At 43.0% G+C, this 25,749-nt stretch overlaps 1 protein-coding gene across 2 annotated transcripts in view; it reads right to left on the minus strand.

Annotated features, from left to right (window-relative positions):
• The window catches only part of LDLRAD3 (low density lipoprotein receptor class A domain containing 3), a 206,045-nt gene that overhangs the window by 106,323 nt on the left and 73,973 nt on the right, over positions 1-25,749 (minus strand). For both annotated transcript variants that reach the window (XM_066635423.1, XM_066635432.1), the window contains exon 3: positions 1,698-1,823. In XM_066635423.1, the coding sequence (XP_066491520.1) occupies positions 1,698-1,823 (126 nt within the window). The remainder of the gene's footprint in view (positions 1-1,697; positions 1,824-25,749) is intronic.

A 25,749-nucleotide genomic window follows, 5' to 3' on the forward strand; every position in this document is an offset into this window, starting at 1 on the left:
TTTTTAGAATGACAATCTGTCAGGACCCACTGGAAGTGTTGTCATTAAACTGAAAGTGATGTCGTGGCTGGAAGTGACATCATCAAGCGGGAACATTTAACACGCTCCATACAATAAAATCATATCAATTAAATAAGTAAATTAAAAGTTTACAATAAGTATAAATTGAAACATTTATTTAAAATAAAGACCCTTCCTAACCATCCGAAATAGTTGCTGATCTGCTAAAAAAAAATTCTCCAAACATCTCAAATGTTGCAATCCTATCCACACTTACCTGGGAGTAAGCCCCATTGACTATTATTCTTAAAGGCATATACAGAGTATCCTGTTAAAAGTACAGCTCTGTAACGTTCTGCAAATGCAGTCACATACCATGGTAGCATCAAGTCTAACATATTAAAAAATAAAATACACATTGAAATGGATAGAGACCCACCATAAACCAGCTCGTGACCCACCTGCTGGGTCCCAACCCACAATTTGATAAACACTGCTTTATAAACTTTGCATGTTCTTTGTCCTGATAATTCTCGTCAAGCCTCAAAATCCATCTTGAACTCTGTTGGCCATTTCATGCCAACATACCTTGGCATGTAGTCCCAATGTAGTCCCCTTATGCAGCCTTTCAACATACCTCCTGTTTCCACTGAATAACTGTAATTGTGTAACCTCCTCTTTGTATTCGTATTGTGGTTGTCTCAACAGACTACAACCTTTCACAATCCATCCCCTGCGTGTAATCTCCATATCCTGAGAGTATTTTTTTGTGTGTATTACTTTTATAGCTATTCTTTTACAATAAATCTTTATAACTATGAAATGGGAGCTATTTCTCTCTTAGACTTTTCTCTTTGAGGGGCAGAGAGGTTTTAAAGGGAGGGGTATCAGAGAACACTGATCAACACCCTGTCCAAGAGTCTCTCTCTCTTTTTTTAATCAAATGGACCTGTGTACTTCATTTTGTCCATATTTTTCTCTAGAAGTTAGATGAAGGGTTGGTCCCACTGGGTCTTTAAGAGGAAATATTTATTAAAAATTCTCCCATGCCAGCTCTTCGGGTAACACTGAAATACAATAAAGGCACTAAAAACAAGCCTTAAACCAAATAAAATAATAAAAACACTACAACGGAGAAGTTAGAGAAAATCAGAAATGAAACATAATTTGAAAAAGCCTGAGAGAATAAGTTTTCAGAGAGCTCCAAAATGAAAAGAGGGAAGGAACATGACAAATCTAATCATGGTGTGTTGTGTCCAGTGCAACAGCAGAGGGGGAATTAATTATTTGTTTACAAAAGGGGTGGGACAGGACTATTTCTCTACATCAGCAGTTCTCAGACATTTAGCACCAGGACCCACTTTTTAGAAGAAGAATCTGTCAGGACCCACTGGAAGTGATATCATGACCGAAAGTGATATCATCAAGCAGGAAAATTTTAGGATGCAATCCTACCCACACTTACCCAGGAGTAAGTTCCATTGTTAAAAGAATATATATAGCTTGTTAAAAGTACAGGTCTGTCACATTTCCCCAAATGCAGTCACATCCCATGGTAGCATCAAGACTGATCTATTAAAAATAAAATATTGAAATAAATGGGGACCCACCTGAAATAGGCTCGTGACCCACCTAGTGGGTTCCAACCTACAGTTTGAGAAACACTGCTCTATGTGCAAGCAGAGAGGGATACTTACTGCAGTTTTCTTCATCACTGCCATCAGGACAATCTTCAAAACCATTGCATCGGAAGCGACCAATGATACAGTGAATTCCATTTGCACAGGGGAAAAAGGTGGAGCCACATTTAGATTTGGCTTTTGCTGCAGGAGAAGGGGAAAAAGAAAAAAAAAAGCAAGATTTAGGGGGAAGCCCCATCATTAAAGATCTCTGCATCAGATGTGGTCACAATGCTCTCAAACTCTCAACGCTCTCAAACACCAGTATTTTCAGCACGTACATCGATGAGACAAAACTTATAATGCCTGCCTTAGCAAAATGTATTCAGAGTGGTATTGCTTTGTTATTCCACAGCCTTTCATTTTTTCATACATTTTCTCCATCAAGATCTATTCAGCACAGCTTCTGGCCTCTGTGGCAGGATTTTCCAAATCTAATCAGATGTTAAACCAGAAGTGTATCTTTTAGACCAGCATTTCCCAAAGTCTTACTCAGACTTGGAACCACTCTAAGTTGTTGCAGGGGTAGGGTAGGACCAGGGGGTTGCCCGACAGCACCACAGCAATCATGACACTGCGGGTCCCTGGGAGCATCCTGCAGCCTCCCGGTGGGTCCTAGAGGCTTGCAGCCACCTGCATGACCCTCCATGCAGCTGCAATGAGCTCTGACCTTCTATTGGAATTCACTTCCAGTTTGTGCAAAGTGAGCTCTGACAGCAGACTGGAGCTCATTGCAGCTGCGCAGAGGGTTGTGGAGGCAGCTGCAAGCCTTCAGAATCCCCTGGGGGGCTGCAGGATGCCCAAGGTACATGGGGATTTCTCTGGGTCCCTGCAGCGCTGTGATCACTGTGGCGCTGTTGGGGACCCATTCCTGGGCCACTCCCCATAAAGGAGTGGTTTGGCTCCCAATAGTGGGTCACGACCCATGACTTTGGGAACCACTGTTTTAGACACTCCGAGAGAGGTTGACTAATGGAATCAGAACTAGTGAAACAAATCTGTGGGATTGTACTATCTATGCTTAGGTCAGCTGTTAGTAGCATACAGAGTTGGGTTTATTACACAATGGAGTGTCATCCTTGAATTAGCCAGAAAGTAACCCTGTTCTCTAAATATGTCTTACGTTATAAAATCCCTAAAATATTGCATAATATTCTCAGTGTAACTGCAGTACACAACAATCATATGTATGAGCCCTGTTCAGTCAATCAGACTGGGAAACAGAATATGACCTAACACATTAGTGTACATGGTACTGACCATGACCAATCTTAGGTTGATTTGCTAGGGCGAATGCAAAGGAAGCATCAGGTCCCACAGACCATTGGATAAAAGGCCAGACTTTGGTTCACTGGGGTAATGTCTCTCTCCCTTCAAGTTTTGCTTTGGAAAACTCCATGACAAGCTGCACCTTCCTTGGTCAACCTGTTCAGATTACAAATAATGCTCCAACAAGGAAGCCTCCTGGCTTTAAGGAAAACAGTATATTTGTGGTCACAAAAGACCACACTGCCCCTGCCCCACCAACTTCATTAGAAATCCAACCTTTATGCTAATCAAGAAGAAGGTCACTTGAGCAATTAAAAAGCCCCCCCCCCCCGCTGCATCCTGTAGGGCTGCAGTTTTCAAACTCTCAGGGGGTTTGAAAATCACAGTAAGTCCTTGTGGGGGAGGGGAGAGCAGCAGTGGGGGTGGGAGGGAAGCAGCAATGCAATCCCCAGGATCGTGTCACTCAGGGGGGCTGCAGGGACTGGGATGTACTCACCGGTCCCTGCTGCAGTCTCCCTGGGGTACACGGAGCCCTGTGCAAACACCTGCAGGGCTCCCCAGCCTTCTAAAAGTGAAAGTGCAGCAATAGCTTCACTTTCATTTTTGAAGGCATGGGGAGCCCTACAGACACTCGCTGTAGGGAATGCGGGACCCCGGGAATGCTGCTGCAGAGACTGGTGAGAACATCCCAGTCCCTGCAGCCCCCTGAGTGACGCAATCCTGCCTCCTCCCTGCCCCCGCCCCTTAAGGGGGCAAAGGCCAATGCCCCAGTTTGAAAACCACTGCTGTAGAGGGATACGCAACAGGAGACTACTATCACCTTGGGGATAGACAATCAAGAGCCACCAAGAAACAATATAATGCTCCAGTACAAGCTCAGCCTACAATTGCGCCTAACATGCCCTATGGGAATTTTGTCTATAAGAAGACTGATCACATACCTCTTGTGTGTTTGCCCATTTGGTTGCTATACTCTCCTCTGTCCTATGTTGAGCATGACCCAATGGTGCTATGCTAAGTACCTTCATTACCTCCAGGATCCAAAAACTACTGTGCCTGCTGGCCCCTTAGACAAGTATTAGATTGCTCACTTTTTCTTTCTAGCCTTCTTTTACTCCTGCACCCTTTCCCCGAGTGTTGTGTACTTTTTCACCTGCTGAATTGCTTTCCTTGTCCGTGAGCAATCTCGCCTCCCTTGCCTTCTTTTCTTCCCTGAAACAAGCTGGGGCTACTGCCGAGACCAGACATTTTCAACCACTGTGCCATGGCACATTGGTGTGCCACAAGTGGTCCAGAGGTGTGCCACAGGAATTTGAAGAGCGGTCATTTATCAGTAGGGTCAATGGGGGATGTGAGCCCCCCACCAGCAACATGGTGTGCCCTGTCAATCATCAAAAACCTGAAGGTGTGTCTTGACAATTTTAGTGCCTTGTCAGTGTGCCATGAGATGAAAAAGGTTGAAAATCACTGGCCTAGACCCTCTGGGCTAATTTATCAAATGCTTTTCAGTTTTTTCACCCCCTCCAGAGATCATCTGCATCTCAGCTACGTAGCGTTTCAATTCCTTTATCAACTCCATACTCCTCCCCATTTCATATACCATTCCTCCCCTCCTCCATTTTGTGTCTTAATGCATTCCCCTTCTCATAACAATTTCCTATTTCTCTTAATCTGCCTGCCATTTACTACCATATAGGACTTAAGCCATGAGTGTGAATGTAACACTGTGTATCTTTTTTATTCCTTCCCTTTTATTGCATATTTAAATAAAGCGTTTCATGCTGCACCTATATTGCCATCTTCCTCATCTTTATTTCATGCCAATCCACTCAGCTAGGTCACGAGCCAGTCCACTTAGATCCTTGCACTCATAGCCGATCTCCCCAATGTGCACATATTACACGTCTCAGAGCACAGGATTGTCCTTCCCAGAAGATGGGTGCTTGCTCTCTGCACCTCTGTCATAATGCAATGGCTTGACTGCCTCCCTGGCCTAATTTGTGGCCCTCCCCCAATGGCTCGACAACGTGAGTTGGGTTTTTTGTTCTGTTTTAATTTGTTTACTATGATATAGTTGCAATATAATGTACATTTTATTTTGGAGCTTTGTAAGCTGCCTTGGGCATTTGCTTCAGCATGGGAAAGGAAGGCTACAAATTTTTCAAATAAATAAATAAATAAATATAGTGTAATAACCGTTTTGCTCAGTAGGCTCTGTGTGTGCAATCTGAAATTTAAATGGAGCCTCTTTATCTAAGGATTTGGGACCTACGATTTTACCTCACCGTGGGTTTCGAACTCGCGGCTCTTCTCATCTGCTGTCCTCTGCTCCGGTCACATTTAGAGGCCCTTCTGAGGGCCAGGGAGGCTGTGAGCGGCATTCCCAACCCTCAGGAGGCCCTCTAAGTCCTCCGGAAGGCCAAAATTTGGTACTTCAGGTTGTCAGCTGGAAACCAGAAGTGACGATTTTTGGCTTTACAGGCTTTAGAGGGCCTCTTGAAGGTCTGGGAGTCCGTGCACAGCCTCCCTGGCCCTCAGAAGGGCCTCTGCATTTGGAAGACAGCAGGTAGGGAGACATATGGATTTGATTATTCACAGATTTTGGTATCTTGGGGGAGGGGTTCAAGAATGGATCCCCCGTTGATACCAATGTACCACCTGTATCACAAAATGCAATACCCCACCACCTTTCCCAGTCATGAAGAGAGCACCTACACATGTAGTTTCTGTAGAAAGAACTAACCACCACATAGATGGTGGTGGGAACAAATTGCCTTTCCTACATATTGACTATTGTGTTTTAGTCAGCTGAACAGAACTGGTGTCTCATAACAGCAGGCTAGCATTTCTACCATTGAGAAATGAAAAATGATTCACATAAGCATTTTCACTCAATCACATGCAGCAAAATGTGTGAACTATTTCCATTGCAAAGCTCTGCAACTGACATTTTAAGAGAATTCTGTCTTCGGCATTTTATCAGTGAGGGCAGACTTACACTGATGCAACTTGAGGCTCTAATAATCAAATGACAAGTGTGTATATGTGAATTCTCTCTCTGTGAAGGTCAGTAAGGGAACAATGGAGGGAAAGTCAATGTGGAATAAAAGGAGAATGTATGATGTCATTAAAAAGCCAGAAAAGCTAAGCATTTTGGCAATGATTCGGACAGAGACAGAAAGTGACTGCCACTAAACTGAAGCCTTCCCCAGAATTCACTGGCAGGTAATAACGTATAAAGGATTTTTATTAAGCAGCAGCCACTGTAACTCTTAAATTGATTTAGTATCTTTCAAATACAAAGCAATGCAATTCCTTTATGGCCCTGCATCCTTTGCAGTTGCGTCAGTTCTTTGCTGGGATTGAAGAGCAGAAACTGAGACGTATAAACTAAATGTCACTTGCCCACCAACTACCATATTTTTCTGGACAGGATCCAAGGACAATTCAGAAATAGGAGACCATCACTCTAGAAAAAAGAGAGGGAATAAATTATCTGCAAGTAACTGCTATGACACACCAAGTCTGGCAGTGGAAAATTCTAAATCAGAAACACTTTTAAACCACTCCAATCTCTTGCAAATTTTTAATGAAACAGAACCATGTGGCAACACTGAAGTCTCACTACATTATTAAGTAGCCTTGCAGTCAGAGACAAGTCCGTGAAATCTGTCCAAGTGAAAGATACCTTACATTTGGATCTTGGGAACTTCAAGCACTGAATCCAAGTGCCTCCAGGCCTTCAAATTAATCCAAGGTTGTTTGTTTTTAGAAAAGACTGACTATCCTGTGAGGAGCTTTTCTATCTATACATTACCCTTCTATAAGTCCAATCTATACATTACCCTTGTCTCCAACAGGTTCACTTTTCATATACAGGGAAGATTTTCTATGGAGGAGCACTAAAAGATGCAAAATGGTATATTCCTTTGTAGTCACATCTTGCCTTTATCCTGCCTTCAACTCTGCTGTCCCTTAAAGCAGTAGAAGCATATTTGCATTCAGTAGCAAAAGCTTATTATAACAGCGTGCCACAGGAATATTCTGCCTCGAGCGAATAACGAAGGTTGTCTAATGGCATGGTTGCCCTTACCTTACTCTTACAGGATAACCTCTCCTACAAATGTAAGCTTGCAGAGGAAAACATCAGCTTGTAGCTATGTTCATGATCTTAAATGTAAGCAATGAACATCATTTGCCTCGTTCCAACTTGGGGCTCCATGCTCACTCAGCCAATGGAGAGATGTACATCAGTTGACAGAACATGACATGCTGCCATAAATGAAAAGAATTAATTTCACGGACACTGATGTTCAGAGTGACACTGGTGTTCAGCGTAATGGCTTCAATGATCTCCTAAAGAGTAAGATTCCTGTGCAAAGACTGACAAGCCCTTCTGTGAAACCTTGAACAACCACATCAATGGGAATCTGAGAAGTTGTAGTTCCATGTTAACAGAAGCCTACCGTGACATCGGGGTAGAACAACCTACAGTATCAAGAAAGGTGGGGCAAGTAAAGAGGACAGAATCAGAGAGAAGCAATAAGGAAGGGAATGATTCGTGGTCCAACATGGGCTATTTGCTAACATATGCCTAGGACAAAAAGAGTCACAACTGCCTCAGACCCATAAGACAGAACAAAGAAGATGGCAGCATATCTTAGACTTCCATAGCAAAGCAGAGCTACACTACCTGAATCCTGGTTTTTCTTGACAGTAAAGGCACCATTATCAATAAAGTCACACCCCCCCCCCCAGAATTCTCTCTCTCTCTCTCCCCAAGACAAAAAAAGACCATGCTATTTTAAATACCATCCAGTGATGTTTTCCATTTGTGGTTTATTTTATGAGCCTTTGTGCAAGTCATTCTCCAGTTGGGGGTGAATTTGTCCATAAAAAGCAGCCTGTTATAACTGAGTGGTTGTCGTTCCAATACAGAAAATGCAAACACTACACTGTTGCCTAGGTTAACAGTGGAACATATTACTGTATTTCTCAGTATATTAAAAACATTCCTTTAGTCTCAAGATTAATCTATTTTATGGTTTTTCCAGCAACAAACTTTTTTTAAAAAATGTACACCAAGGTGGATGTGACACACAGTGCAATTAGAAAGTCTTATTATTATTCTGCTTGGACAAGTTGACAAGCCTGTTATCTGAAAAACAAAGGTCCAAAATAGGATGAATAAAGAAGAATAAGGCCCTTTCGCTAACTGTAGCATTGATAAAGTCTCACATTCTTAGAAATCTATGATTTTATTTTTCCCAAGCCGTGCTCTCAAACGTAGCTGTTCTTCAAAACGTTAGAGTAGATATCACATGGCAAATCACTTTTGGAAGTAAAGTGCCCTAGGATAATCTCCAGGAAAGAATTATACAAACCAGAATGCAGCTGCATCATGCACAAAGATCTTGGTCATATGGCGATGATAACAATAAATTTGACCTTAGCACCCTCTCACACAGTAGCAACTATTAGGTGAACAAATTTTGCATCATGCAGAGAGAGAACTATAAGGCTCCACAGTGGGCAGAGATTCATACATAACTAATTCCATGCCAGACTTCCCACACCCAAGTCTATCATTCTCTCCTGTGGTGGCATTCTTTTGATGTTAAAGAATTCCCATGAAATCTGTACCATGTGACTTGATTTATCTGATGCCCAAGACACTCTGGAGGATCTACTGGCTGAAAAGCACTCTGTAATGTGAAACACCAGCATTATAGGAAAGATGAGGTTCCATGTGTACTGGTTCCATGTCAGAAGTCTGTAAGGAAACCAGAACATACATACCTTGAAATAGCCAACACAATGCTATCACACCTGCACAAAAGCACACCTGTGTAAAAGTGCCAATGTAGCCGCCCATACCTCAGACAACCTGCATGCATGTGCAACCACAGGCATGCAAAAAGCATGTTTAATCTTCACAGTGAAGTTACAAGGAGAAATATTATTTTAGCCCACTACTGAAAGAAAACCATAGAAGAATGACTTACAGCCCAATCCTGAACTGCACACAGGCTTAGCAGCACCAAGAAGGGCTGCCACGGGAGGCGCCTCGGCACTTTCGTCCCCTTCCCCCGAGTAAGGTAAGTAGCCCTGCAATGGGGCTACTCACTTTACCGCCAAAAGGTAAAGGCAATCGTGTAGGCTGCGCAGCCCTACACGAGCGCCTTGGATCCTGTGGAGCTCCGTAGACCCGCCTCCCATTCCTCCCCAGGCACGCCTCCAGCCCACCCCCTCCCCACATCACACCTCCCCATCATGCCTCCTCCCCTCCCTCTCTCCGCCCCCCACTGGTCTCCCCCCTCCCCAGAATGCCTCCTCCCCAACCCCGTCCCCACTTACCGTGCCACTGCTTGGCGGTCTGGGAAACCACCAAGCCACGGAAGCTGGGCGACTGCCCCAAGCTAGCACAGCACTGGCCAGCTAGCATTGGCGGGAGCCCAGCGGTGAGGCTGGCAAACGTGCCTTACGGCACGTTTGCATCAGTGCTTGGCGGCACGGAGCCATGATGCCGAGCTCAGGATTGGGCTCTTAATTGGCAGACCCTCCATAAAGGGAAGCGGGGCGGCTGTTGGAGGAATCTTTTAGAATGCCTTAGGGATCCCACTTTGCATTTGTGATATTGATCTATATAAAGGCAATATTCCGTAGCTCAAAATAATCCCCCGTAGATACTCACACAATCTCAACTACAAAAAAGTTCAGAAAAAAACCTCCTTGATATCCCCAGGACTGTTTAATCATTCTTGTCCTAGGACTGAAAGTTTCTGAAATCACTGAAAGGGGATTGGAAATGTAGTATTCTACATACAACACACTACATAAAATAAAATGCAAAGATATTAAAGTCCAAACTAGACATGGTGTGAAACTGTGTATTTTTCCTTCCAACATTTAAAAAATGAAAATGAAATGAAAGTACCCTCAAGAAACAGAGTTTGAGCATATAAACTGGGGCAGGTGGGGGGAGGCTATAACTCATCCCTGATTAGGGTTAAAACATATACAAACAAAATCAAGAAGACCCAGAGAGACTTCTTATCCCAAAAGTACATACCCCAGGGAGGCAATGCTTACCTTTGGATACAAGCTTTTCAAATTGTGAGGCAAACAGCCCTTTCATAGATGTTTGAGGACAAATGATGGACTACAGATGGAAATAAAAATCTGATTGTTTCCACATTGAAAGAGTTATAGACTGTACCTAAAGAATTCAAGAACACACACTCTTTGCAGGATTCTATACTGACATAATTTATTGAAGAACACTTAAATAGAGGAAGTAAGTTTTAGAATTGTTGATCTCTACTCTCCATTTTTTTAAATTTGTCTGAAACATAGCAGCAGATACACAAAAATTCCCCACCAGCTCCAATATACTGACTTATTCATGTATTTATCTATATTAAAGTATCAAAAAACCTTACAATGAATTAAACTGCTTACAATTTCATGCTCCAAAAAGCCCTCCAAATTACCCCTGCTAATTGGGTAAGAGGCACTTTTTCAAGTGGGTGCTCCTTTTTTTAGCAGGGGGAGAGTAACTGGCCCACCTCACCCCAGCATTGTCTGTTCTAGTGGCTGTCTGCTGGTATTCATTTGCATCTTTTTAGATTGTGAGCCCTTTTGGGACAGGGAGCCATTTAGTTATTTGATTTTTCTCTGTAAACCGCTTTGTGAACTTTTAGTTGAAAAGCGGTACATAAATACTGTTAATAATAATAATAATAATAATAATAATAATAATAATAATAATAATAAGGAACTGGAAGTTAAGGTGGTTGTCTATATAAGCATTGAAGACTTTGTACAGTACCCTATATTATGCTTGCTTTGCAAATTACGCTCCATGTACTCATGCTCTGCCTTGGTCTTTCAGTTCATCATTGGGCTGGAGAGAGACTCACCCAGACAGCAATTCTACAATTGAACTTCTCCACCCACCTGATCAATGTGTGTGCAATGCATCTCCACATTAGCATCTCTTCTACATACACTGCCCCCCTTAACTGCCACCTGTTACTACAGAATGTCTAAGCAAACATTTTACACTTTCAATATACATAGTCTTTTACTATGCGCTTTCCACATGCGCTTTCCACATGCGCTTTCCACATGCTTTCCACATGCGCTGCCTCCGACGCATCCTCGACATCACCTGGCAGGACAAAGTTCCAAACAACACAGTCCTGGAACGTGCTGGAATCCCTAGCATGTATTCACTGCTGAAACAGAGACGCCTGCGTTGGCTTGGTCATGTCGTGAGAATGGATGATGGCTGGATCCCAAAGGATCTCCTCTATGGAGAACTCGTGCAAGGAAAGCGCCCTACAGGTAGACCACAGCTGCGATACAAGGACATCTGCAAGAGGGATCTGAAGGCCTTAGGGATGGACCTCAACAAGTGGGAAACCCTGGCCTCTGAGCGGCCCGCTTGGAGGCAGGCTGTGCAGCATGGCCTTTCCCAGTTTGAAGAGACACTTTGCCAACAGTCTGAGGCTAAGAGGCAAAGAAGGAAGGCCCATAGCCAGGGAGACAGACCAGGGACAGACTGCACTTGCTCCTGGTGTGGAAGGGATTGTCACTCCCGGATTGGCCTTTTCAGCCACACTAGACGCTGTGCCAGAACCACCTTTCAGAGCGCGATACCATAGTCTTTCGAGACTGAAGGTTGCCAATACAATAGTCTTTTACTAAAAATGACTGGAAATACCATGCTGTGTATGCAGATTGTATCTGTGGTCCAGTATCAGGAAGTAGAGGACATGCACAAAGCAGGACCAACTCTGATTTCTCGGAAGCACTTATAAGCAACTTAAGGGAAAATAATCAGATACAATCCCAGTATGGGTTGATCTTCTCCTTAATTTGAAACAGGAAGACAAAGAAAATGAAAAAAAAAAATCATACTCTTCCCTAGGGATTTTCAAGTGTTCCCTCTGTCATTCCACTCTTATGCATGTCTACTCAACAGTAAGCCCTATTAAGATTAAAAAAATAAAAATCTTTCCCCCTAGAGAACATCCCACCCCCTGAAAACTCAATTTTTTCCTCTTGCAAGAAATGAGTAGTAAAGGTGTCTACTAGATGAGTGTGAAATTACTGTAATTACTGAAACTACTGTAATTACTAAAATTACTGAACACATCAGGACCAAACTTGGGGAGGTTAAGAAGATCAACTTCTCACTTTGATGCAAAATTTCAGGAAAATTGAAAAAGCAGTTCTGCTTTAATGAATAAAAATGTGGATGAGTTTGGCAAATGTGTATCTCACTGATTTCTCCACAGAGCAGGACCAAATTTGGGAAGAGGGAGAATTCTGATTTCTAGTTTATCTGTATGAAATTTTAGGAATGACACTGATTTTACAAGCAAACTTTTTTTTTTTTAAAGAACTAAGACAAACTGAAGCAGCAGTCAAGTTTGCTGACAGCAAGACAACACCTTCAAAACCTCTGACAGAATGTTATGGCATCCAAATGTACCCTACTAGTTATTACAAGACAATAAAAAAATACAGGTGCAGCCTATTTATCCATGGATTTTTTATCTGTGGATTTGTCTCAACAAGAACAGGGTGGGGGAACTGAAAGTCACACACACCTTTGCCTCCTTTGCCCTGCACTGGCTTCTTGCTCCATTTCCAGGCAGCCCAAAACACTGCAAAAAGGCTCCGCCTCGCCCAGACAGGGAAATAGCCCTGGAGTCCTGGAAGAGGCTCCCCTTGCAAAGGAACAGTAACACTCCTGGAGCCTCTGAGCCAGCAAAGAGGCTGAAGAGGGGAAGGGGGCCCCCGAAAATCTCTGCAGCCAGAATATGTGCAAGCAAGGTGAAGCTCGCTTGCTCTTTCTTTCTCTCACTCACACAGGGGCAGGTGTGGTAGCAACAGAGGGGATTGCTTTAAAAAACCCAGGGAGTGTTTGCCAAATTACCCCCCCCCCAAGATGCTGCAGGCTCTCCTGCTCCAGCCGAAAGCCTTCCCAGCAAACAAAGCATGTGATTTAGCTTACAATCCTCTCCACACTTTCCTGGGAGTAAACCCCATTGACTACAATGGGGCTTACTTCTGAGTAGAAATGCATAGGGCTGGACTCTTAAAAGCTCAGCGGGACAGCTGGCAACGGGGAGGGCTGAGTACAGGGGAGGGGATTGATAACAGCTGCCTTAGTTTCCTTCCATCCGGAAGTGTCAGGCTGCAGTGTATTTGTGTAACTCTGTGGAATTTAGCACAACATGTTTTTTTTGTTAATCATGCCGACTCACGGAACGGAACTAATGCGGATAAATAGGCTCCACCTATAGTTTGATAGATATTCTTCAAAATTACAAAAAAGCAGAAAAATCTTGAATTTTTGAAAAGAAAAAAAATGTTCAAGGAGATAAACCTCAAGAAAAAAGTCGAAGTAAATTTTGGTCATAAACTGTGTACATGATTTTTCAAACTTGGAAAAACTTTAAACTGCTATAAACTCCTCATTTCTCAATGAATTTGCACCAGATTTGATAGGATAGTGGGGCTTATTACCTAATTCCTCAATCCCAAAACTGGAAATTTGGGTGCAAGTCTTCAATTTTATGAGGAAAAGAGTGTGTAGGGCTTTCAATGATAGAATGCTTCCTTCCCTCCTCCCTGCCCCCCCCCCCGGACCTAACCCTACAGGCACTACCATACTTATAATGTAGTGGAAAACACAATCTCACTAATTTTTCCACAGATCAGAGCCAAATTTCAGAAGGGGATGAATTCTGATCTCTAGTTTATCTGTGCGAAACACAACAGATGTCCAAGAGGCTCTAGTAACAGTACTTATGAATTTCTACACGGCCCAACACTTGTCAAATAGCAGTGAAAGACAGTTCATGTGTTCTGTTGTATTTTTGCTGGCAAGTCATTGAAGACTACCTCAATGCCACATCTAAAAATAGGAGATGTGATAGGAGGTGATTTTATGCGTCTCAGAGGAATATTGTTGTAAATTGGTGATATAATTCATTTATAAAATACCTTTAGGTAGTTTGTACCACAGACTACGCAAGCTCCATTTGGCAGGAACAATTTGTTAGTTCACAGAGGAACTTTCTAGCTAGCTATCCAATACACTTGCCAAGTGATCTACCCTTTAAATTATATGTTCCAATTTCACATAAAATAATGCAATTTTATTATTTCAGCAAATTAGAGCAATAAAAAACAACAACATGCACATCTTGGACCCAAAGTAGCCCTTTCCAGGATCCAGCTCCATAAGAGAAGAAATATTTTCAGTGCTTTCTGGCTCAATCCAGTCAAAGTAAAAACTTCACAGTAAAGAAGATTTGAGCATATACTTAACTTGCCCATAGGACTTCTCAGTGCTTAACTTTGGATGGGCTAAACAAGGGATGTCAAACTAGTTTCATACAGAGGACCAAAGCTAGCATTCTGCCGAAAGTCGGAAGTGACATCATTAAGCCACATTAAGTAGGAAGTGACATCATTAGGCAAATGCTGGCCAGAAATAAGCACTTAGTTCTCACATAGAAACTCATTAGCTGCAAAGGACAGAAGAGAAAATCTGCAAATCTTGATCATAATTTCAAGATATGCGAGAACCCAATTATCAAGCTGGGAGTGCCCAATTATAATGGGGGTCAGACAAATTGTTTCGGGGGCCACATTCAGCCTGTGGGCCTTATGTTTGACACTCCTGGGCTAAATGCATAAAACCAGTGCTTTTTTTGTAAAAAAATAGGTGCAGGAACTCACAACTTTTTATTTATTTATTTATTTTTAAACCATTTTTTATACATGCGCGCGCACACGCACACACACACACACGTCCATCCCGTGTGAGATCCCTGGTAGCAAAAGCACTCCTGCCACAGCTGGAGTGAATCACCCCATTTTTTTTTAGGTGGGGAGGTGCTCCATTGGGCTATAGGAAACTCTCTCCATTGGGCTATAGGAAAGCCTATACAGTAGTTAAAGTGTTCAGAACAAATATATAAGGTCTTCAGCCCAGCTGGTGGCCATCAGTGCCTCAAGTGTTAGTTCCAAACACTTTGAACTTAAGACCTCTGGTGGCTCAGTGGTTAAATTATAGATCTGTGGAGCTGGAGGCCTGGGGTTCAAATCCCACTGAGGAATAATTTTTTTTTTAAGGTGGGAAGGTGCTCCATGGCTGCAAAATATAAAGGTTGGTTGCTAGTTGCCAAAAGGGGGGCCAGCTGAGGCTGCAAAACTCCTCAAAGTTCAGTCCCAGGCAGGCTCTTTTTTTAACTTTTTTTTTTTTAAGTCCCAGGTAGGACTTAACCCACAGCCTCCAGCAAGGGGCTCACTCCAGGAGCTTAACTGTGGGTTAAGTCCTAACTGGAACTTAAAAAAAAAAAAAAAAAAAAGTTAAAAAAAGAGCCTGCCTGGGACTGAACTTTGAGGAGTTTTGCAGCCTCAACTGGCCCCCCTTTTGGCAACTAGCAACCAACCTTTATATTTTGCAGCCATGGAGCACCTTCCCACCTTAAAAAAAAAAAAAATTATTCCTCAGTGGGATTTGAACCCCAGGCCTCCAGCTCCACAGATCTATAATTTAACCACTGAGCCACCAGAGGTCTTAGATTCAAAGTGTTTGGAACTAATACTTGAGGCACTGATAGCCACCAGCTGGGCTGAAGACTTTATATATTAGTTCTGAACACTTTGATAACAGACTTTCCTATAGCCTAATGGAGAGAGTGCTGGGCTGTGGAGCACAAGGTTGGAGGTTCGAATCCCTCCCTAGCCAGCAGTGCAGAGCAGGGTGGTGCAGGCAGGTGAAAAAAGGTGGGGGCAAGGAGAAGGGAAAAAAAGGGGGCGGGGTGGTGCAGGCAGGGGGGAAAAAAAGGTGGGGGCAGAGAGGAGGGGGGAAAAAAGGTTCCGGTGCATTCCATTACAAAAAAAGCCCTGCATAAAACTTTGTTTTTTAATTTCTGTACATCTATAAATACACATACTGCAGATAGAGAGTAGGTTTATGTTCAAAAAGGGAAGTTCTTTAAAAAAAACACACTCCGTAAAGAGCAGCCCTCCAAGACTATTCTCTTTCCCATTAGCAGCAAACCATTGTTTCAAAGCTCTTTTTAACTTATTATGGAACTGAATTTATTATTATTTTTTTAACATGAATGAATAATGAATTTACTCAGACATAATTTTAATATAGATTCATTACCTATATACAAAAACAAAGGCCCTAAGCTTAGGCTTTCAATCATGGTACCCAAAGGGCCACTCTCCTCCCCGTAGGAATCTGCCTGATAATACGAACATGTATATACCCCTGCTAATTGGGTAAGAAGTACTTTTTCAAGTGGGTGCTCCTTTTTTAAGCAGGGGGAGAGTAACTGGCCCATCTCACCCCAGCACTGTCTGAACTAGTGGCTGTCTGCTGGTATTCATTTGCATCTTTTTAGATTGTGAGCCCTTTTGGGACAGGAGCCATTTAGTTATTTGATTTTTCTCTGTAAACCGCTTTGTGAACTTTTGGTTGAAAAGCGGTATATAAATACTGTTATTATTATTATTATTATTATTATTATTATTATTAATAATAATAATAATAATAATAATAATAATAATATATACCATTTTTATGTTCAGCAAAATATAGTTCACAAAGTAGTTTACATAGAAAGATATATCAACAAATGCTTCCTAAAGCATTTGTTGCTAAACAAATGGTTGCTAAAGGGCTCACCATCTCAAAAGATGCTGAAGAGACACTAGTGACAGCAGCTGGGGAAGTCACCATGCTGGGGTGATGATACTCTTGCTCCACCCTGCTAAATATGACACTACTTTAAAAGGTTGACATCTCAGACTTTTCTGCACATCACTTTGTCTTCTGAGAAATAGCTGGCGAGGACAAATAAGAGGGTCTTTTTCATTACAGTGTCCAGATTGTGGCACTCCCTGCTTTGTTGGTGTTCCAGTACCAACTGAAAAGTCCACTTTTTTCAGTGAGCTTGTCATTTGTCTGCTGCATAGAAGAACTCTATTTTTATATTTTAGTGCAGGATCGTTAGTTACATTTTTGTGTGTGGATTTTTAAAATGTTTATTGTTTGATTTAGTTTATTATTGCATTACGGTTAGCAATTTATAAGATGCCTTGGGCACCTCTAGTTTGAAGGAGGAAAGGCAAATAATTTATATTTCGCCTTTCTGGCTCAAAGATAATTATCTTACCAATAAATTCAATCTTGCATGCACAAGAAACTCGTATATAGCCAGGCAGCACAAAATGTCAACAACTTGCAAACAAATGTTGGATAATGCCTTGTCACCTTTCCCAGTTTTTATTCCCAATTGTGGAAATAGTTCAATTAAAAATTAAACAGCCAACTATAAGACATTCTGAAAAAAGAAAGAAGAAAAAGAAGGACCCTAGTAGTTTCTAATTAAAAATTCCTGAAAATGCTCTTGAACCCTGAAGGTTACTTCAAGACAGCATGAAATCAGGGCAGACATACAAAGACCCCCTCCCATTCCATGCAATGTACCATTTCCCTTTCTTTAATTAACATTTTTGGAAAATTGATCAATGGTAGTATGGTGATTCAATTGCTGATTATCCATATGATTAAATTACAAAATACAAGCAATATGCTTTTGGTGTGATTATCATGTTGAAGAACTCACTCATGTCTACCTGTCTAGTTCTACAGAGCCTCTTCAAATCCTAATGAAAAAATTGCAGTCAGTATGATAATGTGTAGTGCATTTCCACAACGTTTACATCAGTTCTCCAAAGCAGATCCACTTGCGCACAACACTACCCCTGACAATATTTTGATAAGTTCCTAAAATGTTCAAGACTATTCAAGCTGTTCAAGATGATTAAACTCTGTGCTTTCTGTCTTAACTTTTCAAAGGGATTTCCAAGAACATCAAGAAACAGGCACAGAAGCGACAAAATAGATCACCACTTTCAGAACATCAACTAGTGGCTTTATCGCCATAGAAACCACAACCCACAACCACCATTTTATAAGAGACTCATAATAAGCAGGAACATTCCCTCAACACACCTCATAACTCTTTCCGGGCATCTCCTTCATTAGTAGTACATTAATTGTCTGATAAACCCGTCTTAAGAAATAGAGAAGGAAAAAGGAAGGTTTGAAGAAAAGGAGTCTGTCACCAGAGAAGGTGATTAAACCCAGGTAAGATGCTTTCATGCATTTTTCTCTTTTCAAAAAGAGACTACATATCATGCAGCTCTAAACTGTTCACAAAAATCTTTGCGCGCGTGTGTGTGTTTGTGTGTTTTAAAACAGATTTGTTCTCTTAAGGACAGAATCTAAGAATGTACACACAATCAAAACTGAGCTTATTATTATTTTTTAAGACAGTATAATCGTAGACACCTACACATAGTGGCATCTCGAGGGTCTGAGTCACCTGGTCCAGAACAGAACACATCACCCCCACGATGGACCTCCTACCATGCAGTGAGCAGGGCAACACCCTGGGCGGTGGGCATGATGATGAACCATTGCCCCGCTCCACTGGGTTGTTGGTTTTTTTTGCTATAATGTTTGATAGAATAGAGATATTTCAATGCCGTTTCTTTCACTGCATTCTGCATGAAATTACGCATCAAATGATATATAACATGAAGGTATTATTTGAAAATACCAAGATTTTGAAAATTTTGGCTCATAGTAGTGTCTACTGTCAACAACTGTACCTCCCCCCCCCCCGTGTGTATCACCTGGTATGGCCCACACTCTCTGCATCCCCTAGCGATACCAATGCACACGATTATCTAGATAATTCTTTTGTAGCCATTTTATTGTAGGACTTCCCCCCCCCCTTTTTGAGGACTCACCTAGGACTGAATATATTCCAGGGTTACTAGTTTCTTTATTAATGCCACTACTGCTCCCCTGCCATTGATGAAGCTTTTGACCCAGAACATACTCCAGTCATTTCAACACGCAGTGGCAGATAGTAAACCAAACGAACAAGAACAGAAACAAGAATAATGTCTGTTGCCCATGGCAGACCCTACATCGTTCCATTAGCACTGCACTGTCATGCACAAAGTCATGCCTTCAGTCACATCATAATGAAACATGAGGTGTGTACGAAGGCAAACATAATTTCCCCTTTTCAGAAGAGCTAGATTTTTTGTTTGTTTGCTTATTCTTAAAATTCACTAGGTAACTTCTATTGGTCTGGATTGTGACAGACAATGAAAAACTGCATCCTTAAACCAAGTAAAAAATCCAACTGCCCTAAGATAACCTAATGAGCAATCTAAGTTGCTCTGAATGCCCTTCAGGGAGATAAAGCAGGGTAGAAATTTAGCAAATAAATAAAATAAGTCACCTGCTTAAACAGTCAAGTCACATCTTATTCAAAGGTTAAGTCCTGAAGTTGGCACATACCGTGAAAATCACATATAGTCAAAAAATACCTTCAAGTCTGAAAATACGAACTGTCTAAAATTATACTACAAGAGACACACGGGAATGGAGATGATTAAGAGAATAGCAGATTCATTCTACCATGTCACACTCACTCTGGGACATTACCCAGAAGGTGGAATGGCGGGCAGAATCGGCCACAGCTTTAAACAATTGCTTCTCCTTTCACTCCATTTTTATTTTACTGAGTACGCACACTTGAATTTGCACAAGTTAAATGCAGGTACGATGCTACTCGACTGTTCATTCAACTTTCAAAGCAATTCCTGCAACTTTATGACAGGCAAGTCTCATCAGCAGTGTCTTTCTATAGAAACCATTTCTAAATCTTGGCAGCCCAGGAGGAAACCCATATATAGCTCCAATTTCTAATAAACCACCCCATTAAAAGACAATGAAGCATCCCCTAAATGGACCAATGGTAATTTGCTTTGGCAAATTGCCATTTGTGCTCCAACTACACCTAGTTTGCATTAAAGAAGAATGGAAAACAGATGCTTCCTTCTTTTCAAATAAGGCAACATCACCCAGTGAACTGTCCCAATATGCTGTTCACAATGATCGTCCCAAATTATTGATTGCATGCTTAATCACCAAATATGTTTAATGTATGTGCAAATATATGAACACACACCATGAATGGAACTGGATAATGACATAGTTAACCCATTTTTGCCTGGCACACAGGTGTACACATTTGGTCTCTGTTGCACAGATGCAACATTGGGCAAAAATTTGACAAAAGCAAAAAATAGACCAAGTCTCAGAAAAAGTACCAGATGTCTGTGCTCTACTAACAAAAGACACCTAGAATCTGCACAGATGTAAAAGCTCAGGTGAATTCAGGTTGATAGGATTGTTAGGATGACCTCCTCTGCTTTAGTCACTTCATATGGTACCATTACTACAGCAGGCAGATTTCTTATTAAGTCAATGCTGCTTCCTCATTACACAGCACACAGTATACCTAGCTTCATACACATCATTCATGTGAAAGGCTGGCAGTTCCAGAAGAGCAACTTGAACTCCTTTACAGCCTTTGTGAGTTTCTGCACATGAAATCAATTCATTAGCCTTTGACTCCAGCATGGGTGAATGCAAGCAACAGAAGTGTCAGTCATAGTAATTGCAATTAAGATCACAAGCGAGAAACTTTGCTTTCGCTGACGTCTCTTCCAGGTCCAAGTTTCACTTTTCGTTTAAAATGAGGTCAGTTTAAGCAAGATCTTTCACCTTGTTGAGCAACAAGCAAGCAAGCAAAGAATCAGGCTGATTTACTACTAGCTTTGCAGCAAGAAGGAAGAGCACATGCCACAGTTAAGGATTTTGAGAACCTTTGAGATGAGGTCCTGTAAGAGACTGGTGAGAGAACAGCTATTCACAGGGTCTTTCTAAACAGACGGACAAAAAGGTCAGCAAAAGTCTTTTGCCATCCTTTGCAGGGATTCAGAATCAATGCTTGATTGCACCGATTAAATCCAATTATGTAGCTGCCATCAAAGTGATCATAAAAAAGTTTACAGTTCCACATCTTGAAGAAACCAAGTTACTACTGTGAAGATTCAAAATAATGAGCAAACTTGCCCTTAAATGGCCACAAAGCTCTCTAAAGAGATAGGATTGTGATAATTCTATTCTGCAGACCTAAAACACTACAAAACCCCCTGGGCATTCACATAAGTGGAGGAAAGGTTGGGTAGAACTATATTAGATAAATAAAACAAGGGATGCGGGAATATGCAAGACAGCGCCTAAGGTGTCAGTAAAACAAGGCAATACTAAGCTACATTTCATAGACTGGAACTTGCATATTTGCACAGCTAATACTTTACTGTAACATTTAGCCATTTAATAGACAAGCCAATTTGTTGATGAATCAATGTAGCACAGCTTGAATTGGGGGAATTACATGCAATAGTCAAACATTTTTATTTTCAGATGCTATCTTACCATAATTGGAATTGAAACAAAACATTCAAAATAGGCTTTTCCTTCTAACAATAAAAAGTCAAATTAAATTTTATATTCTCCCACACTTTTGACAATATGTCAAAAGGGTAGACTGGTACTCAGACAGACGGGTACAGCACCTAGCAATCAGAGCTCACTTCAAGCCCATCTCTAACAGTGAATTTAAACAAGGATGGTAGTTCTGCCACCATCTAAGGCCAGGAATAACCAACTAAAAAGAGGCTGTCATGGAGAAACATACTTCTCAGAAGAACCGAGAGCCCCAAAAATCTTTGCAGTTCCCTTAAAAGTAAGACTGTAGTTAAGACTGGCGGTCTGGGCAGACGCGTGTGGCCTCTGGGAACCAAGTGCCTCTGGGAACTAAGTGCCAGGTAAGGCACGAGAGTTTAGCATCTGGGCGAGGAGAAGGCAAGGAGACCTCTGAGTTTTGGAGAAGGAGAGGAGGAGGAGCAGGAGGAGGAGGTAAGTGTACTCATTCTAACGCTTTGTCTTTCTAACTCCCTGTCTTCTAACCTTAACCTTACCTTTAAAGCAACCTTAAATCAAAATTGAAAGTTAGCACCTAAGGGAGGTACATAGGGCTACTCTGAGCAGGAGCAGAGTCCTACTCGTGAGTAAGAGCAGAGTCCTACTCGTGAGTAAGTGCCCAAGGGTCAGGCATTTAAATCAAAATTGAAAGTTAGCTGCACCTAAGGTAGCACTTAATCGAAGAAAGGGAGGAGGATAAAGTGAAAAGCAGGTTTTCTACTTGCTTAAATTAAACCTATACTTAACCCAGGTTAAACCTAATCTAAGTTAGAACATAACCTAAACAGGTCAGTAAATCGGGACACAGGATCTAGAGAGCAATAAATAATTAAACAAACCCAAATAAAAACTAGCTTGAGGTTACAAAAACAGTCCAGCCTAAGAGAACAGAACTAGGAGGGAAAGGACCTAGGAAGGGCCAATTCCCAACCCATTAAGAGCCCCAAGCAGTCCATTCAGGAGCCTGCAGAGTAGGTCACGCCCATCAGCAGCCATTTGCCTTCCTGAGCTTTTGTAAACTCACCTGGGAAGGCCAGCCCCCTTTCAATCAGGAAGGAAGGAGGGGGGAGGAGCCAGCCAGGAGTATAAAGCTAGGCAGGCCATCGCGTGTGGCTCTCTGCAGACGCGTGTGGCCTCTGGGAACCCAGTGCCTCTGGGAACTAAGTGCCAGGTAAGGCACGAGAGTTTAGCATCTGGGCGAGTTCAGCAGAGGGGCAAGGAGGCCAGGGCCCCAGACACTGTCCTTCCTCTTCCCTAGAGAAAAGGGCTGCTATCCAGTGTATGGTTTTTAAAAGGACCCCTAAATACAACAACAACAACAACAACAACAACAACAACAAAAAAGCTATGCAGTCAGACAGCCAGCAGCAGAGTGGGAGCTATCCAGTGTTCTGCATCGAGTGCCACATGTATGATTATATGCCTCTGGGGTATAAGTCATGGGTGTGTCCTCGGTGCAAGGAGCTCCAGGCTCTCAGGGAACGCGTCCGCTCCCTTGAAGCCTTGGTGGCCGACCTGGAGAAGCGCAGGCAGCCAGAGGAGGACCGTGGGGAGACTTCTGGGGACGATCAGGCTTTGTCCCAACATCAGGCGTGCAGCTCCTCGGCTGCCCGGGTGGGAAGTCTCGGGACTGGAGGACGTCATCCTGGAGAGGAGGGAAACAATCCCCTAGGGGGGATCCCTTCTCCAGGGGATGGGCCCGTATCCGAGCGCACTCGGGATACTCCTCGGCGGGAGGGGGGTCGGGGGCTTCTTGTAGTGGGGGATTCGATTATTAGAAACATAGAGAGGGGGGTTTGCGACGGATGTGAGGACCGCATGGTGACTTGCCTGCCTGGTGCGAAGGTTGCGGACATCACTTCTCGTCTAGACAGGCTAGTAGACAGTGCTGGGGGAAAGGTAGCGGCTGTGGTGCATGTCGGCACCAACGATGTGGGCAAGTGTAGCTGGGAGGTCCTGGAGGCCAAATTTAGGCTTTTAGGCAGGAAGCTGAAAGCCAGGACCTCAAAGGTAGCGTTCTCTGAAGTGCTACCTGTTCCACGCGCAGGGCCAGCTAGGCAGGCGGAGATCAGGGGTCTCAATGCGTGGATGAGACGGTGGTGTAGGGAGGAGGGGTTTAGATTCGTTAGGCACTGGGGAACGTTTTGGGACAAGCGGGGCCTGTACAAGAGGGACGGGCTCCATTTGAACCAGAATGGAACCAGACTGCTGGCGCATAACATTAAAAAGGTGGCAGAGCAGCTTTTAAACTGATCCCTGGGGGAAGGCCGACAGGAGCCGAGGGGCATCCGGTTCGGGACTCCTCATCCCTATGGGATGAGGATGGGGAGGTTAGAGAACAACAAGACAAAGGCAGGGTAGGAGAAGAAATTGGGAAAGGTAGGGAGATGGGATGTGATAGACGGTTTGGCACAATGAGAGGATGCGGGGACAAAGGAGCGAATAAGCAGCCCATCCTGGGGCATTCCGTGTATAAATGCTTTTATGCGAATGCCCGAAGTCTACGAGCAAAGGTGGGAGAACTGGAATGTCTGGTGACAAGGGAAAATATTGACATAGTGGGCATAACGGAAACCTGGTGGAATGCGGAGAATCAGTGGGATACCGCAATCCCGGGCTATAAACTCTACAGGAGGGACAGGCAGGGGCGTGTTGGAGGTGGGGTGGCCCTTTATGTTAAGGAAGGGATAGAATCCAGCAAAGTAGAGATTGAAGGTGGGTCCGACTCCACCGTAGAATCTCTGTGGGTTAAATTACCAGGCTTGTGCAGCGATGTTATACTGGGGGTGTGCTATCGTCCTCCAGACCAGAAATCTGATGGGGACCTTGAAATGAGGAAACAGATCAGGGAGGTGACAAGGAAGGACAGGGTTGTAATCATGGGGGACTTCAATTATCCTCATATTGACTGGGTCAATTTGTGTTCTGGTCACGATAAGGAAACCGGATTTCTTGACGTGCTAAATGACTGTGGCTTAGATCAGCTAGTCACGGAGCCCACTAGAGGACAGGTGACTCTGGATTTAATTTTGTGCGGTACGCAGGACCTGGTTAGAGATGTAAATGTTACTGAGCCATTGGGGAACAGTGATCATGCTGCGATCCGTTTTGATGTGCACGTTGGGGGAAGAATACCAGGCAAATCTCTAACAAAAACCCTTGACTTCCGACGGGCGGACTTCCCTCAAATGAGGAGGCTGGTTAGAAGGAGGTTGAAAGAGAGGGTAAAAAGAGTCCAGTCTCTCCAGAGTGCATGGAGGCTGCTTAAAACAACAGTAATAGAGGCCCAGCAGAGGTGTATACCGCAAAGAAAGAAGGGTTCCACTAAATCCAGGAGGGTGCCCGCATGGCTAACCAACCAAGTTAGAGAGGCTGTGAAGGGCAAGGAAGCTTCCTTCCGTAAATGGAAGTCTTGCCCTAATGAAGAGAATAAAAAGGAACATAAACTGTGGCAAAAGAAATGTAAGAAGGTGATAGGGGAGGCCAAGCGAGACTATGAGGAACGCATGGCCAGCAACATTAAGGGGAATAATAAAAGCTTCTTCAAATATGTTAGAAGCAGGAAACCCGCCAGAGAAGCGGTTGGCCCTCTGGATGGTGAGGGAGGGAAAGGGGAGATAAAAGGAGACTTAGAGATGGCAGAGAAATTAAATGAGTTCTTTGCATCTGTCTTCACAGCAGAAGACCTCGGGCAGATACCGCTGCCCGAACGGCCCCTCCTGACCGAGGAGTTAAGTCAGATAGAGGTTAAAAGAGAAGATGTTTCAGACCTCATTGATAAATTAAAGATCAATAAGTCACCGGGCCCTGATGGCATACACCCAAGGGTTATTAAGGAATTGAAGAATGAAGTTGCAGATCTCTTGACTAAGGTATGCAACTTGTCCCTCAAAACGGCCACGGTGCCAGAAGATTGGAGGATAGCAAATGTCACGCCTATTTTTAAAAAGGGAAAGAGGGGGGACCCGGGAAACTATAGGCCGGTCAGCCTAACATCTATACCGGGTAAGATGGTGGAATGCCTCATCAAAGATAGGATCTCAAAACACATAGATGAACAGGCCTTGCTGAGGGAGAGTCAGCATGGCTTCTGTAAGGGTAAGTCTTGCCTCACCAACCTTATAGAATTCTTTGAAAAGGTCAACAGGCATGTGGATGCGGGAGAACCCGTGGACATTATATATCTGGACTTTCAGAAGGCGTTTGACACGGTCCCTCACCAAAGGCTACTGAAAAAACTCCACAGTCAGGGAATTAGAGGACAGGTCCTCTCGTGGATTGAGAACTGGTTGGAGGCCAGGAAGCAGAGAGTGGGTGTCAATGGGCAATTTTCACAAT

The sequence above is a fragment of the Tiliqua scincoides genome, chromosome 1, assembly GCF_035046505.1.
Source record: "Tiliqua scincoides isolate rTilSci1 chromosome 1, rTilSci1.hap2, whole genome shotgun sequence".
Lineage (NCBI taxonomy): Eukaryota > Metazoa > Chordata > Lepidosauria > Squamata > Scincidae > Tiliqua > Tiliqua scincoides.